The sequence below is a fragment of the Ovis canadensis genome, chromosome 12 (assembly GCF_042477335.2).
Source record: "Ovis canadensis isolate MfBH-ARS-UI-01 breed Bighorn chromosome 12, ARS-UI_OviCan_v2, whole genome shotgun sequence".
Lineage (NCBI taxonomy): Eukaryota > Metazoa > Chordata > Mammalia > Artiodactyla > Bovidae > Ovis > Ovis canadensis.
The window spans coordinates 77,907,847-77,925,692 of NC_091256.1; the positions used below are offsets into that span (position 1 = coordinate 77,907,847).

General features: G+C 36.5%; 1 protein-coding gene across 1 annotated transcript in view; it reads left to right on the forward strand.

Annotated features, from left to right (window-relative positions):
* The window catches only part of HMCN1 (hemicentin 1), a 543,718-nt gene that overhangs the window by 339,936 nt on the left and 185,936 nt on the right, over nucleotides 1-17,846 (forward strand). Inside the window, exons 37-42 of the mRNA XM_069546297.1 lie at nucleotides 6,117-6,218; nucleotides 7,051-7,227; nucleotides 7,758-7,909; nucleotides 9,019-9,142; nucleotides 13,635-13,810; nucleotides 16,243-16,339. Coding sequence (XP_069402398.1) covers nucleotides 6,117-6,218; nucleotides 7,051-7,227; nucleotides 7,758-7,909; nucleotides 9,019-9,142; nucleotides 13,635-13,810; nucleotides 16,243-16,339 — 828 coding nt within the window. The remainder of the gene's footprint in view (nucleotides 1-6,116; nucleotides 6,219-7,050; nucleotides 7,228-7,757; nucleotides 7,910-9,018; nucleotides 9,143-13,634; nucleotides 13,811-16,242; nucleotides 16,340-17,846) is intronic.

Here is a 17,846-nt window from a genome sequence, read left to right on the forward strand (position 1 = left end):
AGCCTGGCAGGCTACAGTCCATGGGATCACAAAGAGTCAGGCATGGCTGAGTGCCTAACACTTTCACTTATGGGCTTCCCTGGTGGCCCAAATGGTAAAAAAATCTGCCTGTTCTGCAGCAGACCTGGGTTCAATCCATGGGGCAGGAAGATCCCCTAGAGAAGGAATGGCTACCCACTCCAGTACTCTTTCTTTGAGAATTCCAAGGATAAAGGAACCTGGTGGGCTACAGTTCATGGGATTGCCAAGAGTCAGATACCACTGAATAACTGTTTTGTGAATATGTGGTTATAATTGTCATGTATTTGGGATAAATTGATACTTCGTGTCATTTAAAAATATCTTACTTGGTTGTGCTAATAATTTTTCTTTCAAAATCTGTTTTTTTAAAATATTGGTATAGCCTCTCCATTTTTATTTGTTTACTGTTTGCATGATATCTTTTCCATCCTTTTACTTTCAACCTATTTGTGTCTTTGAATCTAAAGTGGATCAGTTGTAGACAACATATAGTTAGGTCTTTTTTTTTTTTCTTTTTGCTTTTTAAATCCATTCTGCTGGTCTCTTCTGCCTTTTGCTTAGAGTGTTTAATACATTTGCATTTATTGTAATTACTGAGATGCTAGGATTTATGTCTACCATTTATATGTATGTATGTATGTGTTGTTTTTGTGTTCTTCCATTACTCCCTTTTTGTGTGAAATAGATATTTTCTTGTGTACCATTTTGTTTATTTTATTCCTCCTTTTTCCATATTTTTGAGTTTTTAGTGGGTGCCCTAAGGATTACAATTAGCATCTTAATTAATAATGTTAATACTTTGGATTAATACTAATTTAGTTTCAGTATTATAAAAACTTTGCTCCTATATAGATCCTTTCCCTTTCCCCTCCTTTGTGCTATTATAGTCATACAAATTACATCTTTATTCATCATGTGCCTATCAATATATATTTATAATTATTGGTTTATGTTATCATCTTTTAAATCAGGAAGGAGAAAATAGTGTTATCTGTAAAATATAGTTTTACTGGCTTTACTATTAGTTACCTCTACCAGCGCTCTTTACTTCTGTATATGTATTAAAGTCACTCTTTTTATGCAGCCTGAAGGACTTCCTTTAGTATTTTCTAAAAATTTAATTTAATGTTGTCAATCAATGGACATTAAAGTAGGGAGATTATTGTGGATTATCTAGATGGACCCAGACACGTCATGAAAAGTAGAAAATTAAGGCAGAATTCAGAATGATGAGATGTGAGGTCTTATGACCTTCCCTGTTACTAGCTTTGTAGATGGAGTAAGGTGTCCACAACTCAGGGAATATGTATCCTCTCTAAAAGTTGGAAAGAAAGTGAAGTGAAATCGCTCAGTCTTGTCCGACTCTGCAACCCCATGGACTGTAGCCCGCCAGGCTCCTCTGTCCATGGGATTCTCCAGGCAAGATTATTGAAATGGGTTGCCATTTCCTTCTCCAGGGGATCTTCCTAAATCAGAGATCGAACCCAGGTCCCCCACATTGCAGGCAGACGCTTTATCCTCTGAATAGGCAAGGAAACAGGTTTTCCTTTGAACCAGCAGAAAGGAAATGAGTCCTTCTGCAACTTTGATTTTAACCCAGTGAAGCCATGTTGATTTCTGACCCACAAAACTGTAAAATAATACACTCGTGTTGTTTAAACTACCAGGTTTGAAATAATTTGTTATGGAAGGGAAAGGAAACCAATATGGTAACTTTCCTGGACAATCTCTGTGAAGTCTGTTTTGATAGACTTTAAAATGCCTCTGGGAAAGGGATGGATTTCACTGAACAAATTTTGGGTCTGGATAGTTAAAGACAAGTCCTAGGAGTGGAAATTTCCAGAGAAAGGCCAGACAGGTCAAATAGTGAGTTTTCTAGGAATGGGGCTTTTAGGTAGCTCTTCAGTTCAGTTCAGTCTCTCAGTCGTGTCCAACTCTTTGCGACCCCATGAATCGCAGCACGCCAGGCCTCCCTGTCCATCACCAACTCCCGGAGTTCACTCAGACTCACGTCCATGGAGTCGGTGATGCCATCCATCACCATCCTCTGTCGTCCCCTTCTCTTCCTGCCCCCAACCCCTCCCAGCATCAGAGTCTTTTCCAATGAGTCAACTCTTTGCATGAGGTGGCCCTCCAATATTTACTGTGCTTTTTTTCACTGTGGCTGCAGAGCTGTTTGTTTTCAAGATTACTGCTGAGGTAAGGGAAGAGTGATGGGAAGAGAGTGAGATAAAATGTTGTAAAACTCACTCTTCTTAATTGGATTTAGCTCTTTTTCTTGAATAAACACTTCTTGAATTATTGTAAGCATTTGGTTAATTCCCCGAGTAGTAAGAAAGTTGGTTTTGATAATTTTCCAGTGTTCTTTTTTCTTTTTTTTTTATGGTGGAGTGGATTTTGTGAGTCCTTATTCTGCCATTCTTGCTGACATCTAATCTTTTCTTTTCAAGTTCTCTGGTGGAATGAAAAATAGCCAAACTGCCTCATGGCTGTTATATTTCTTATTCCCACCATATTGTTTTATTGCAGCAGTTACATAGCCTGTCAAAGCTGTCAATGATCACTTTAGTCCAGCAGGCTTCAAGTTAATATTTAAATAACTATTTTGGAGCAATGTGCCATGGACTAATTATTTTTCCTTTCCAGTTGTAAAAGTCAGATAGTCATATTTAGAGGTCTTTTCTTTTTTTCTTTTGCTTAAATGCCATATCATAAGTCAGAATTCAGCAGAAAACAGAAACAATCTAAGCATTTCAAACAGGAAGATTTAATACATTGATTAGATAAATACAAATGAACTACAGGTTTGAGGGCCAAGTAGCCTCTAAGCTTTGTCTTCAGGAACAACTTCCCAGAAACTAGAAATCTGATCTATAAGGTCATCTGTTTTTGAGGACAGGCTTTATTTTAAACTTGTCAAAAACCAGCTTTGTTTGTTATTCCTTTTGCTTGTTGGTTTGCTTTGGTATAGTTTTCTACTTCTATTATTTCTTTATTCCTGATTTCTTTGGGTTTATTTTATTGGTCTTTTTCTAGAATCTGAGTTGAATGCTTAGAACATTTATTTTTAGCATTTCTTCATTTTTAACATATTAATTAGAACTTTAAGATTGCCTTTGTGTAATGTACTGCTTATGATGGCCCACAGATTTTAGTTTTAATCAGTCTCATTCTAATTAATTTTTTCTACCCATGTACATTTGTCTTGATTTCCTCTTTAATAAGCTTTTTCCCCATGTAGAGAACTTTGTAATTTTACTACTGAGTTCTGTGATTTTCTTACTATGATTTTTTAAATTGTGGTATAAATACCTTATTGAGAGTTTTTGTGACCTAATATATAATCTGTTTTGAAAATATTCTGTTGCCATTTGAAAATAATATGTATTCTTTGTTAACAATAAATACACAAATAACATGTGTGTGTATAAATGTATATTAGTTCAGTTCAGTCACTCAGTCGTGTCCAACTCTCTGTGACCCCGTGAACCACAGCACGCCAGGCCTCCCGGTCCATCACCAACTCCCAGAGTCCACCCAAACCCATGTCCATTGAGTCGGTAATGCCATCCAACTATCTCATCCTCTGTCGTCCCCTTCTCCTCCTGCCCTCAATCTTTCCCAGCATCACGGTCTTTTCCAATGAGTCAGCTCTTCACATCAAGTGGCCAAAGTATTGGAGTTTCAGCTTCAACATCAGTCCTTCCAATGAACACCCAGGACTGATCTCCTTTAGGATGGACTGGTTGGACCTCCTTGCAGTCCAAGGGACTCTCAAGAGTCTTCTCCAACACCACAGTTCAAAAGCATCAATTCTTTGGTGCTCAGCTTTCTTCACAGTCCAACTCTCACATCCATACATGACTACTGGAAAAACCATAGGCTTGACTAGATGGACCTTTGTTGGCAAAGTAATGTCTCTGCTTTCCAATATGCTGTCTAGGTTGGTCATAACTTTCCTTCCAAGGAGTAAGCGTCTTTTAATTTCATGGCTGCGGTCACCATCTGCAGTGATTTTGGAGCCCAAAAAATAAAGTCTGACACTGTTTGCACTGCTTCCTCCTCTAGTTGCCATAGAGTGATGGGACTGGATGCTATGATTTTAGTTTTCTGAATGTTGAGCTTTAAACATATATATGTTTGGGTAATTTTTGCTTTCAAATTCTCTAGAACTTTATTTTGTGTTTCACTATGTAGTTAATTTCTAAGAAATACTGAAATATACTACTTTTAGATTTTTCAAATTTTCTCTCCTTTTTTACTTATAATTTTGCTTTTTTGTTCAATCCATAAAGCATTATCATTATAGTGGATTCTTTCTGAATTGCAACAGTTCAGTCAGTAGAAAGCATTATTTTTGCCTTGTATACCAGTTTTTCAGAAATTGATCTCCCTAATTTTTCTGGTATATCTCTGTCTAGCTCTTTACTGTCAACATTTTTACAGTTGTTTTGCTTGTGCTTTTTAATTAAAAAAAAAACCAAACATGTTAACCCTCAGATAGTCTTAACTCTTTCTGTATTGACCAAGAAAATTAACTCATTCACATTTATGTTCTTGATTTACATATTTGATTTTATTTTTACCATCTTATTTAGTTCTGATCATTTTTCTTATTCCCTTGCCTCCTTTCCCCTTTCTGTTTTTGCTAGGTTAATGGATCAGTTATTTAATTGGATATGGGGTAGAGGTGAGGGGCTCTGGTGCATTGGATAAGTTAAATTTATCAAATCTTTAAAATGTTTTTTATATAAACCCCAAAGTTAACATATACGTAGCATCTTTTCCAAATAAGAGAAAACCTCCAGTTTACTTGCAATTTTGTTTTTCCTCACATCCCTCCTGCATTCCTTAAGATAGATGTAGGGCTTTGCTATTCCAAGTTGTCTTTACTTTTACCCTATGCCTCCTAAACTTTTTGAGTCCCTACTTTATAAATACATGGTCTAGTCACTAAATCATGTCCAACTCTTGCAACCCCATGGACTGTAGCCTGCCAGGCTCCTCTATCTATGGGATTTCTCAGGCAAGAATACTGAAGTAGGTTGCCGTTTCTTCAGGGGATCATCCCAACCCAGGGATTGAACCGATTTCTCTGCAGATGGTCTCCTGCACTGCAGGCGGATTTTCTACCTCTGAGCCACCAGGGATGCCTAACATTAAAACTAAAGCAGCATTATCTGTGATTATTTAAAGTTGAAAATGTAGTTTTCTGTTTTATTTTACTAACCATTGTAACTTTTCTATCAAAAAAGTTTCTAATAAACAAATAAGTGATTCTAATTTCTCTGAAATGATTTAAGATAGTACTGTTCTCAGGTAAAGTCAGGCTTCCCTGGTGGCTCAGAGAGTAAAGAATCTGCCTGCAACACACGAGACCTGGGTTTGATCCCTGGGTTGGGAAGATCCCCTGGAGAAGGGCATGGCAACCCACTCCAGTATTCTTTACTGGAGAATCCCCTTGGACCAAGGAGCCTGGTGGGGTACAGTCCATGGGGTTGCAAACAGTTGGACACGACTGAGCGACTAAGGACAAGGTAAAGTCAGATATTTTGAGAAATACTGATGTTCTTCACTGGAAGAGTTCAAATACATTAGATTACTTCTTGGTAAAGGCAGTTCATCATCAGACTAATCAGATTTATTGAAATTAAAAATTCTCCCTTAACTTTGTTTTACTACTCTGCTAATGTATGTATCCAAGGCTTTTCAATTATGGGCATAGATTAATAGATGATCCAAAAACCTTTTAAGATCTTTTACATCCTGTTTTCAATGCTGCTTAATAGTATCCCTCTGCCCATGGGGATTCTCCAGGCAAGAATACTGGAGTGGGTTGCCATGCCCTCCTCCAGGGGATCTTGCCAACGCAGGGATTGAACCCAGGTCTCTGGCTTGCAGTCAGATTCTCTACCATCTGAGCCACCAGGGAAGCCCCACTCAATAGTGTACCTTAGATTTATTCCAAATATATCATTGTATATAAGTGAAAGAAAGAAAGGGAAAAAGAAAGAAATGACAAGTCCCAGTCAGGAAACTATTTCAGTTTAATACCCTATTTCTGTGTGCTAGCTACCTCTTTGGGCTTCTTGCAGAACCACCCAGCCTGGAGGATGCAGGGAAGATGCTGAATGAGACCGTGGTGGTGAACAGCCCTGTACAGCTGGAGTGTAAGGCAGCTGGAACTCCCACGCCTGGTATGCTTGTTTTGGGACTCTGTAACTTACCAACGTATTAAGATTTCTGTGAATTGCTAAATCTGTTTATAAGGATACTATAGTAATTGCTAATGAAGAAAATATTATAGAATACATTTCAAATGTAAAACACTGATTAGGATATCATTTGGTGGATGATATTTTTGAATTTTCATTGCTTTTAGCTCCATGAAATAATTTACCCATTTAAATAATGTAGATATGTGAATAATTGCCTTACTGTCCTTACTGTGGCAACAAAACCCACAATGTCATTTTATATACATTTATGCTGAAAATATACTTTTAATCTAGTCTGAGTTGATCATGAACCATTCATTTGATGAGACTGTTATTGTATCAATTCTCATCACTGGTAAGTTATTCATATGAATTGATAATAATATAAAATTTTTGAGGCTAATAGTGTGTTTGGTTTTGATTAGAAGTGTAAACAAAATTTTTGTAGATGAGAGGCGTATATTGTACACGAGAAGAAATATAGTTGATTAAAAGTTTGCTCTCAGACAAATATTGATACATTAGAGAAAATGTAAAGAATATCATTTTTTTACAAATTCACTTCAAGACACTTATATTGGCCTGACTGTTCATATTTTTTTGATGTTTACCTCCTTCCTCCTAAAAATCAACCTGAAATATTTAAACAGATTAAACTAGAGTGATAAGCATAAGAATAAAGCAGTTGTTACTATCGTAGTTAACCTCTAATTCAGTGTGTATATTGAGTTTTTTAAGTTATTTTTTATTGAAGGATAATTTTTTAAAGAAATATTTAAATAGATGGGCTTCTCTTCTCTTCTCCTTGCAGCTATTACATGGTACAAAGATAATCGTCCACTATCAGATTCCAGTAGTGTGACTTTCCTGAACAGAGGACAGATCATCAATATTGAAAGTGCGCAGATCACAGATGCTGGCATATATAAATGTGTGGCCATCAACTCAGCTGGAGCAACCGAGTTATTGTACAGTCTGCAGGTCCATGGTTAGTTCCCCTACTAGACTGATCCAGGGTGAAGAAGCATTCAAGACGATCACGTGCATCTATAAAATTCTAGTGTTGATATTTAACAGAATGTGTTATTGTCATCTTTATTTAAGGATGCAGTGTTCTAAAACTGATAAGTATTAACCTTTTTGATTCCTATTAAATGCTCTGTTTTCACATGCTGCTGAACTTTTTTGCTTTAGTTGAACTGTTCAGAATAGTCATCAACTATCTTATCAGCTAATGACAGTAGCCCTGTTGGTCAGTATTGTCCATCAGAATCATAGGTTCAGGAAATGTTTTCAAGTTTTTTCCTCTAATAGTGCTTTTAAGGGGAGTTCATAGTTAACATACTAGAGTGGATACAGTGGAGGGAAACAGGCATACACACACACACCTGGAAGTCAAGAAATAAAAATGGAAAACACATTACTATGGACAGAGCACATAGTTGTTATTATTCTGACATGAAATATTCTGTGATGTTAGCATGCCTTACTTTTGTTTACTTTTTTATTCCTTTTCAGTGCCCCCGTCAATTTTTGGTAGCAATGACATGGTGGCAGTTGTGGTTAATAACCTGGTGAGGTTAGAGTGTGAAGCCAGAGGCATCCCAGCCCCAAGTCTGACCTGGCTGAAAGATGGGAGCCCTGTCGCTAGCTTCGTTAATGGGATACAGGTACTCCATGTCATTTCTTAAGGCAAATCCACCATCTCACTATTCAGTCCATGAAGTCTGAACCATAAAAGGAATTTGCAGAACAAGGATTCACAAATGTTATCCAAAAATGTACACATATACATCTATAAATATGGACACACAACTGGGATTTCTAGACAGTTCATTAAAAGCTCAGTATGTCTAAGAGTTCCCTTGTCTCATATACAGTTCTGTATTTTGACTGTTGTTTTAGGTACATCTGCTTCCCTGTTCCCACTGTCTGGTATGATCGTAAGAAATACCCTATACAAAGAAATGTTCATCAATGACAGAAGCAAGAATTTCCTGGTAGACGTTATATTTAAATTTCTGAAAATCATAATGAATCAGAGAACCATCTAGAGTATAGTCACTTCTACTAAAACATCATATCAAGAAAAATGGAAAAAGACAACATCATAAGAAATGAAATTTGAGTCTGAGAACAAAATTTAAGTACGTTGCACTGACTCAAAATTTGAGATACAAAAAGACATATATCCCATTTAAAGTGTACTTTAATCTTGTTTTGGCTTCAAGAAGGCATAGTTATTGCACCCTTCTGTTTCTTGAGCTTTTCTTGAAAATCCTTTGCTTGTGGAATTTGGGATCATAGACTATCCAGAGTTAATGTCAGTATTTTTGAGGTACAGCTATGTCAATGGAATAAAAGGGCTATGAGTGTGACTAATTAATTTGACTGCTATTACAGTGTTTATTTTAACTTCTTAATTGTTTTCCCAAGGAAAAATTAGGAGGAGGATTAACTCCTCTTATTTCCACTTCTTATCTTTCTCCCCTGGTGGCTTTCTCTCTTTCTGTAGTAAGCACAGATAAAGTTGAATCTTCACTTGATCATGTATGTGGAGAGTTTTCAGTGATTATTGCCAGCTTTGGTTCTATTTTCTTTCCTCCTCCATGGAGAAAATGAGATTGAATGATGCTTGCTGTCTTTAAAATATCCAGGTAGAAATCCTTCTAGAGGCAAATGTTTGATTGATTAAACTCAGAAAATAATTGAAAAAGTATGTTTATGCCTACCCTTCTCAGGAGCCATGTTGGCTATTTAGTGTTCTGTTCTTTGATAGATTCTGTCTGGGGGCCGCATCCTAGCATTGACCAGTGCACAGATCAGTGATACCGGGCGATACACCTGTGTGGCAATAAATGCTGCCGGGGAGAAACAAAGGGACATTGACCTCAGAGTATATGGTGAGACATTTTAATGATTATTTCTGCTCTGAAATAGCTGTGTTTAAGTCCTGAGATCATTGACGTAGTTGAACGTTTTTGACAATGAAGAGCTATGAACAATGGAAGTGAAGTTATAAGGTTAACAGAATCAGTTTTACCCTTTCTGCCTCATATTTGACTTTGACTGATTTTCCCTTTTTGAACTTCTGAGAATGAAAATGCATACAAAGATATGATCTTCTCACTAAAGCAAGTTCCTCTTCAAGTAGCTCTCTTGATCAATTCTATTTGAAGCCTAGATTTCCTTACCTTTTAATTATGTGTACAATCAGCATATTTTATAGTTAATACTATGTCTATGAATTAAAGGATTATTTGGGAAGCAAAAGTTGAATATAAATTAGGCAAAATTCAAGCTTTTTTCCTACCTGTGATGCAGCTGTAATATACAAAAGGGAAGGTCTGATTCTGTCACACCAAAAAGCCCCCAAGATGAAATTGCGGTCTCATTGGCCTCCATGCATAGATTACACTTGTCATTTCACATTTTAGTATACCTTTGCATTTAGGACTTTTTCAGGTTTGTTTTTTTCTTTTTAGTGTCTCATTTGCATTGTATTTTTGCTTCCTGGAATAATGGATTTGTTTCTTCTGTGTCCCTCAAAGAGTATCTGTTTAGTGCAGGCATTTTCTTCTAGATCCTACCTCAGTTCTAAAGAATTCATTCCTTTTAAAAAATATATTTTAAAATGTATTATTTTTTTAACCTCCAGGCCATGTGAATTGATGTGCCTTTTTGAATTCGCCAAAAACAAATATAGTCATCACAAATAACTTTGACTTTGACTTAATAAGTCTTAATTTTTTTTAATTAAAAGGCCCCTCGTGACAACATAGATACCATACATATCTAATTAAGCTAAAAAAACCCCAGTTGGCATCAGTAAACTATCCGTAACTTGTATGCATCCCCCATTTTTGTTGCTTCTGCAGTTGACATGTGTGGGTATTCAGCCTCCAGGTTTGTTGGTGCTCTTTGTCTGAGATAACAGAGAGTCTAAAATGCCCAATCGCAAGAAACTCCTTCCCTTAATGGATCACTTTTATGCTTTATGAAGAATTGGAATGTTTCCAGTCTAAACTGTTTTTAGAGGATGATTCATCAGTTTAAGTTTGTGACACCATAGCTCCTTCAGTTATGAGCAAGCCAAGCCCAGGACTGCCATTGGTATTCACTGGGTTTTAGTTAACACTGAAAATCTGGCCTTGGCTTTTTCCATTTCTGCATTGCTTAATGTCAAAAGTGGACTTGAGAGGTGATAGAGAGTTGATATTTTCCAGGAGTTATGAAGATGTGCATGACTATTCTGTAAGATTTTGTTAAGATACTCTCATACAAGTCTTTTAGTCCAGAAACCAGACTTCCCTCTGTAGTAAAAGTCAAGAGGCTAGCTGACATGAACGTGTGTTTGAAAATGTGTGTGTGTTTAGTAGCTTGCTACGCTTATATATTTCACATTAATGAAGTGTGAAATTAAAACATTTTAATTTGAAATTAGCCTCCAATCTATCCTCTACTATTTATCTTATGCCCCTGCATTAGATTCCTAAATTTGTGGTATTAACTCTGGCAGTCTCGGGTTGGTTTGTTGCTCATGGCCAAAGATAAATTCAGATTCACATTATAGAGTGTAGGGGTGTAAAAGGAGCACATACTGGATAAAACAGCTACCCCTACAGTTCCGAGAATAGTAACTGTTTCTCCTTGGTATAAATTTGGAGGATGCTTTACTGTATTCTGAAGTGCTGAAACAAGAGAATTGAGTTTTTATTTTTTTTATTTTTAATAGAAATTTATTTTAATTGGAGGTTAATTACTTTACAATATTGTATTGGTTTTGCCATACGTCAGCATGAATCCGCCACAGCTATACACGTGTTCCCCATCCTGAAACCCCCACCCTCCACCCTCCCCGTACCATCCTTCTGGGTCATCCCAGTGCACCCAGCCCCAAGCATCCAGTATGATGAGAATTGAGTTTTTAAATGATTTCGATTCCTGCAGTACCTTTCCTTTAACCTGAATCTCAGAGAGCTTTCTTAGCAATCACACATTCCCCAGCATCTGCACAAGCATAACCCCATGGCAATTCTGACTTGATTACTTATGTGTCAGAGGCATAATGCACAGGATGAGAAACAGGCCCAATATACCCGTTCCTAAGCGATATGACTGCAAAGCAGAATAGAGATATCATCTAAGAAACCCAGGAATCTAAAGGGTGGAAGCTTTTCTCTTCTCAGACTAAACAAAAAGTTGGAAATGAAAGACAGGGCAGAAAAACATAGATGGTCTTTGGTAATATGTATCCTCGACTATAATTAGATTTGCTTAAATTTATGTTAAGGAACAAATACTCTTTTGTTTTTATATTTTTCTTCTCAGTGTTAAAAACTTGATTTCCTTTGGAGCTTGACTCACTCACTTAGCTGTGAGAAAAGTAATTAAAGGAAAACTATTTGGAAATTAACATTCCGCTCTCTTGAATTACTTCTGACATTTACGTCTATAAGCAGTCCTAAAGAATCCATGCTCTTTTATAAAGTCTACAAGTAATCTAAGATAAACATGTTTTACATAGTCATGGGGCTTCCCTTGTGGCTCAGCTGGTAAAGAATCCACCTGCAATGCCGGAGACCTGTGTTCAAACCCTGAGTTGGGAAGATCCCCTGGAGAAAGAAAAGGCTACCCACTCCAGTATTCTGGCCTGGAGAATTGTATGGGGTTGCAAAGAGTCAGACACGACTGAGCGACTTTCACTCACACAGTCATGGTACATTTTTATCCAGAGACCAGACTTTTCCTGAAATTATTTCCAAGCTATGAAATATGCTGTTCTGTTTAGGACTCTTTATGCAAAGTCTGGTGAAGATATATATTTTTTCATAATATAAGATGGCACTCGTGCTCATTTTGCTGAGATTATAAAAGTTTTCATCTCAGACTAGTTGCGTATCTTTTTCTGTTGTCTCACATGTTAAAAATAATCCCACTCTTTTCTGTCACCGTAGATAAATTTAAGCTGATGGAGAGCCAGTATCTGTGTGTGCTATTAAATTTAGCAGAATGGACATCACAGATCTCTGCCCAAATGCTCCACTGGTCTGTTCCAACCATTGTGCATGAAATTTCTTTTGTTAGCATCAATTCCTTTGGGTTTAGCACAAGTCCTGCATCCAGAAAAAGCATAAGAAAGTACCCTCTAGTTTGTATGCCTTTTCCTGTGTAGCAGAGAAATCTCCTGGTTACAGAAAAACATGTTACTAGCTAAAATCCACAGGAAAAAAACATGTTACTAGCTAAAGTCCATTGTCATTTTGCCACACGCAGCGGTGTCAAGTCAGAAGCAATGGCTAACGGGCTGTTAAAATGTTCTTTACCACAAGCACCTTATTCCTCCCCATGCATTTGGAAAAATCCTTTAGGATTCATTTCAGTGAAACTTTGCCTTTCTTGTAAAAACAAAAACAAAAAACTACAACTATGGCATGTTTCTTACAATCCTAAATAGTTATAGAATTTAGTGAGAAATGGCCGGGCAAATTCCCCTTTGTGCTTTTTTGGAGTCGCCCTTTAATAACAGACCTGATTTCGGTATTAGTTCATGTTTTTGAATTATTATAAATACAGGCCTGAAAGAGGCCTTGAGAGCTTATGAAGCCCACCCTCTCATTCTTGGCAGGGCTGTACCTAGACCATCTAAGACAAATGATTGTTTACTCTATTTTTTAATATACCCAAGGGAAAGCAATTCCTTAAACTCCTCCAAGAACATATTTCAGCATCTGACAAGCCTTATAGCCAGGGAATTCTCATTTTAATCTCATTAAAATTTCAACTCATTTCTTCTTTTTATGTAGCTGTGTGTTGTGCAGCTGGTCACTGATTTAGTTATCCCACATGGCCTTTATTCCATAGAATCATGTTATTTCACATAAGGTCTTATCTGTCACCCATCTTATATTTTGCACGCTGAGAGGTGGGACAGGATGATCCCTTTCAACTCGATTTTTATTTTGCCTCTATGTGTATGAAATTTATTTTATTTTGCAAAAAAATATATAAATAAGCATCAAAAATATATTTGCTTTTAATTCATTGTTATTTTCAAAATATTTCATGAGTGATTTAATACTTTGAAAATCTTAAGGGGTGACTTCGAGTTCAAGAAGTTTCTTAAATGGGCACTTGGTGAGAACTTCCAGTTCTAAAACTTTTTTGCACGAAAAGTTAGTGAAAAACTATTTTTGTTCAACAGGAACACTTTAATCAGTGATTTATGAACACTTGATTCTGAACCAAGTGATGCAAAGAGGGTATGCTAGAATTACTGTGATCCTACATCTTAAAAGGACTAATAAAGTTATTCAGTATATGTCCTGATGATTAATAAAGATAAGCAGTGTGCTGGCCTCTCTTATCCTGAGGGAAAACCCATCTTTCACTTAGTTGCACCAAATATTATGGGAGAAGAACAGAACGTCTCTGTCCTCATTAGCCAAGCTGTGGAGTTGCTATGTCGAAGTGATGCTATTCCCCCACCGACTCTGACCTGGTTAAAAGATGGCCGCCCCTTGTTGAAGAAGCCAGGTCTCAGTGTTACTGAAAATGGGAGTGTGCTAAAGGTAAGGCTACAGACTCGTTTACTTCTTTTATTTCTAAGATCATCGCTTTAATATTACTCCTATCAAAATAGTACACTGTTAAACTTTACAAGTATCCTACTAAATTTATCCTCGAAAATTCTAGGAACCCTTTTGAGGTTTGTGATATTTTTTCCAATTTATGCCTAGTAAGATTTAAATATTTAAATGTCAATTCATATTTGAAGGCAGAAGCCATTCAAAAAATGCTTCTAGCAAAATATGATAGAAACATTCTAAGGAATGCATCATTTCAGTCATCCAACCAATCAGCAAATACCCATTCTAGGTGCTCTGCACAGGGATGCAATAAAGAATGACACATTTATGCAAAATTTTCCAATTCTATATAAATATGTATATCCTATATATATACATATAAAATTATTTCCAATTTTATATAATATATGAAAATCTAGCAGCCTAATTGAAAAATGCAGCTAAGTGTTATAAGGCTCTAAGTTACTTACCCAGTGGATGATACAGACAGTACATTTGGGAAAGATAGCAAAAAGTAAGGTTATGGTTGCCTAGAATAGTCTTGGATGGCTATTTGGCTTTTTATGGGGAGATGGGATAAAAGACCTGATTGTGACCAGCAAGTAAACTCATGATACTGAAACAATTTAACAAAGTAAATTTTGGAAATAATGTTGACAGGGCTGATTTGAGTGAAATAAGAACTAAAATGGAAGGTCAGCCTAAGGAATTAGGATTCAGGAAGCTAACAGGCCACTGGAATGTTTCTAAAATCCTCATAATAACCCTATGTAGAATTGAGAGAATGGCTAAGTAATCTGCCCACAGTTACTAAGTGGCAGAAATGGGATTTGAATATAGAAGTATAACTTCAGAATCCATGCTGCTAACCACTACACCACATGGCTTCTTGATAAAAGAAAGTTTTCACTGTCAAACAGAGTCTTGAGAAGTGAATGAAAATTGTCAGCATGAAGGGAAGCTAAGAAACTTCCACAAGTAGAAGTATAAGAGAGAGAGTGGGAGGGAGCGTGAATGTGTGTATCAGAGGCAAGCGAATGGAGTCTTTCAAAATTACAGTCCTGTAATGATGGAGTCACTGATGGAGGAAGTAAGATAAGTCAGTTGAGTTATAGAGGGAAAATAAAGGCCAAAAGTGCTGCCTTTTCTCAGAAGCAGAGCCTAGAGTTCTAGAAAGCAGGTCGAATTCTCAAACCTCAGCACTGACTGAATGATGGAGGGAGATGATTATATTAACATAAGTCCAAGCACTGCTCAGGGAGAGCTGTACTTGATTAGAACTGTCTTAGCAATTTCAGTGAGTGGAGGAGTTCATTTCTTCAGAGCACAGATCCCAGTGGAGTTGGGAAGCCAGGCGAGAGGGAATGAAGAAATCCTGGGATCTACTGAATCTCCACCAACAAGGCCACCCAGGCACCCTGGAATGTATGGGTCCAGAGGAAGGGATGTAGGGAGAAGACTTCTTGGAAATGAGAACTAGTGAAGACTAAATACTTTCAGTGATAACTGCAACTCCAATGATTCACCCTCGTTTGAATATTCTAGCAATTGATTTCAAAGTTAGCTGTCAATTACATATTATTGTTATACCTCTTATAGTATCTTATATTATTTACACCTTGTTTATCATTAAACTCTTTTTTATATTCACATGCTTTATATTATCAGCTAGATTGCAAACTCAAGGCAGAAACCATATATTACACTATATTTCTTAGTATCTTCTATCTGTAGTACCTAGTACAAGATTCTCAATAACTGCTGAAAGGTCTATGAATAAATGATGGATAAGTATTCATGTATGTTGCAGATAAATCTATGGAAAATATTTACTGATATTCAATTATCTACCAAGCACCAAACTTGGTATTAGGAGTTTAAGGCTAATTGAGTATAATGGTTGACTTGAAGGAGCTTTTAAACATCATATAGAAGAAAGCAATAGAGTAAGGTTGTTGTTTTACTGAAGAGTGTCTTGGACATTAAAAAATTATATATTTAAAGCCATAAATAACTCATTCAAAGGTTAATTGTGGGGGTTTTTTTTGGTGCTATTTTATCTTAATCATATTTAAAAGACCTTTCTAAACCTTCAACCACTAAAGTTAACGAGATTAAAACAAGGTATGATGTAAGTGATAATTGTTGAATCTTGATAAGTATTGAATGTGGGTAATGAGCATATAGCTATCAATTTTATTGGATTTGCCAAAAAGTTCATTTGAGTTTTTCATAACATCTTAAGTAAAAAACAGACCAAACTTTTTGGCTAACCCAATACTATTTTCTCAACTTTTTATGTTTGAAAACCTTCAGAACAAATGAAAAATCAGAGATCACAAACAACATTAATATAAAACCCCAATTAATTACAAAATATAAACTTTGGTTTCAAAGCATGATTTTGGTTTTAGATTGAAGATGCTCAGGTTCAAGATAGTGGTCGCTACACTTGTGAAGCCACAAATGTTGCAGGAAAAACTGAGAAGAACTATAATGTCAACATTTGGGGTAAGTGAGATCAACCCTTAAATGATTCAGCTTGTGGTCTGACCTTTCATTGTTTGTATCAGTTCTTAAACTGACAACCACATAAATAATACATAGATGATATTAATTAATATGTTTAAATGATGCTGAGCTGTCCTGAATATCAGCTTACATACTTAATTCAAGGGCAACTAAATAGATTTCCTGAACCTAAGTATGTAGATCACTGTAACTTTGATGTTCTCCTCTCCTGACTGATTAACATGCCCTCTAGCTTCTAGAGCCAGGATATGCTAATGATTGAGCATTCTTCATGAGCAGAGAGCATGTTGGTCAATTGAAAATGTCAGAAGGTCAAATTATGTGAATTTAGCCTCTGAGAAAGACAAAGAGCACGTGCAGTTGGGGAGGGAGATGAGGTTACTCTGCTGACGAATGTGGAATGCTATACTCACTTGAAGTCTTAATAAATTAGTAAGATAATTTGTTTGTTACTAAGATAGTTTTTAGGAATAATTGCAACTTTTATGTTAGCTGTGGTTGTCTGCCAGTTGTTAAAAAGTGTTCCCGTTTCCCAAATAATCAACTTTTAAGTACTTGTTTACATTCATTTATAACATACTAAGCACTATTAATTTTGATTATATTTGTTTAAACATTTTAATTATTGAGGTAATGACATGAAATATAACTTTGATTATAAAAGTAAATTAAAAACCACATTTTAAAATAAAAATAAGTAGAGAAAGTAATCTGATTCCAATGGAGAACAACTATTGTTTAAAAGTATGCATTTACTTAGAGAATAACTTAATTATAAATTGTAATTATCATTTTTAAAATCTTGAAAATTATGAGAAGTGTAATCATTTATTCTATAAAGGAATTAATTTACTTTTAAATACTAAAATTTATTATGTACTAAATTTATATTTATTACATATTAGTTACATATTGGGCTTCCTAGGTGGCTCAGTGGTAAATAATCCATCTGCCAAACAGGAGACGCAGGATCAATCCCAGTGTCAGGAAGATCCTCTGGAGGGGAAATGGCAACCCATTCCAGTATTCTTGACTGGGAAATTCCATGGACAGAGAAGCCCGACTCTTGGCGACCCCATGGACTGCAGCACGCCAGGCCTCGCTGTCCATCACCAACTCCTGGAGTTTACCCAAACTCATGTCCATTGAGTCGGTGCTGCCATCCAACCATCTCATCCTCTGTCATCCCCTTCACCCCCTGCCCCCAATCCCTCCCAGCATCAGAGTCTTTTCCAATGAGTCACTTCTTCGCATCAGGTGGCCAAAGTATTGGAGCTTCAGCATCAGTCTTTGCCATGAATAGTCAGGACTGATTTCCTTTAGGATAGACTGGTTGGATCTCCTTGCAGTCCAAGGGACTCTCAAGAGTCTTCTCCAACGCCACAGTTCAAAAGCATCAATTCTTCAGTGCTCAGCTTTCTTTATGGTCCAACTCTCACGTCCATACCTGACTACTGGAAAAACCATAGCTTTGACTAGATGGACC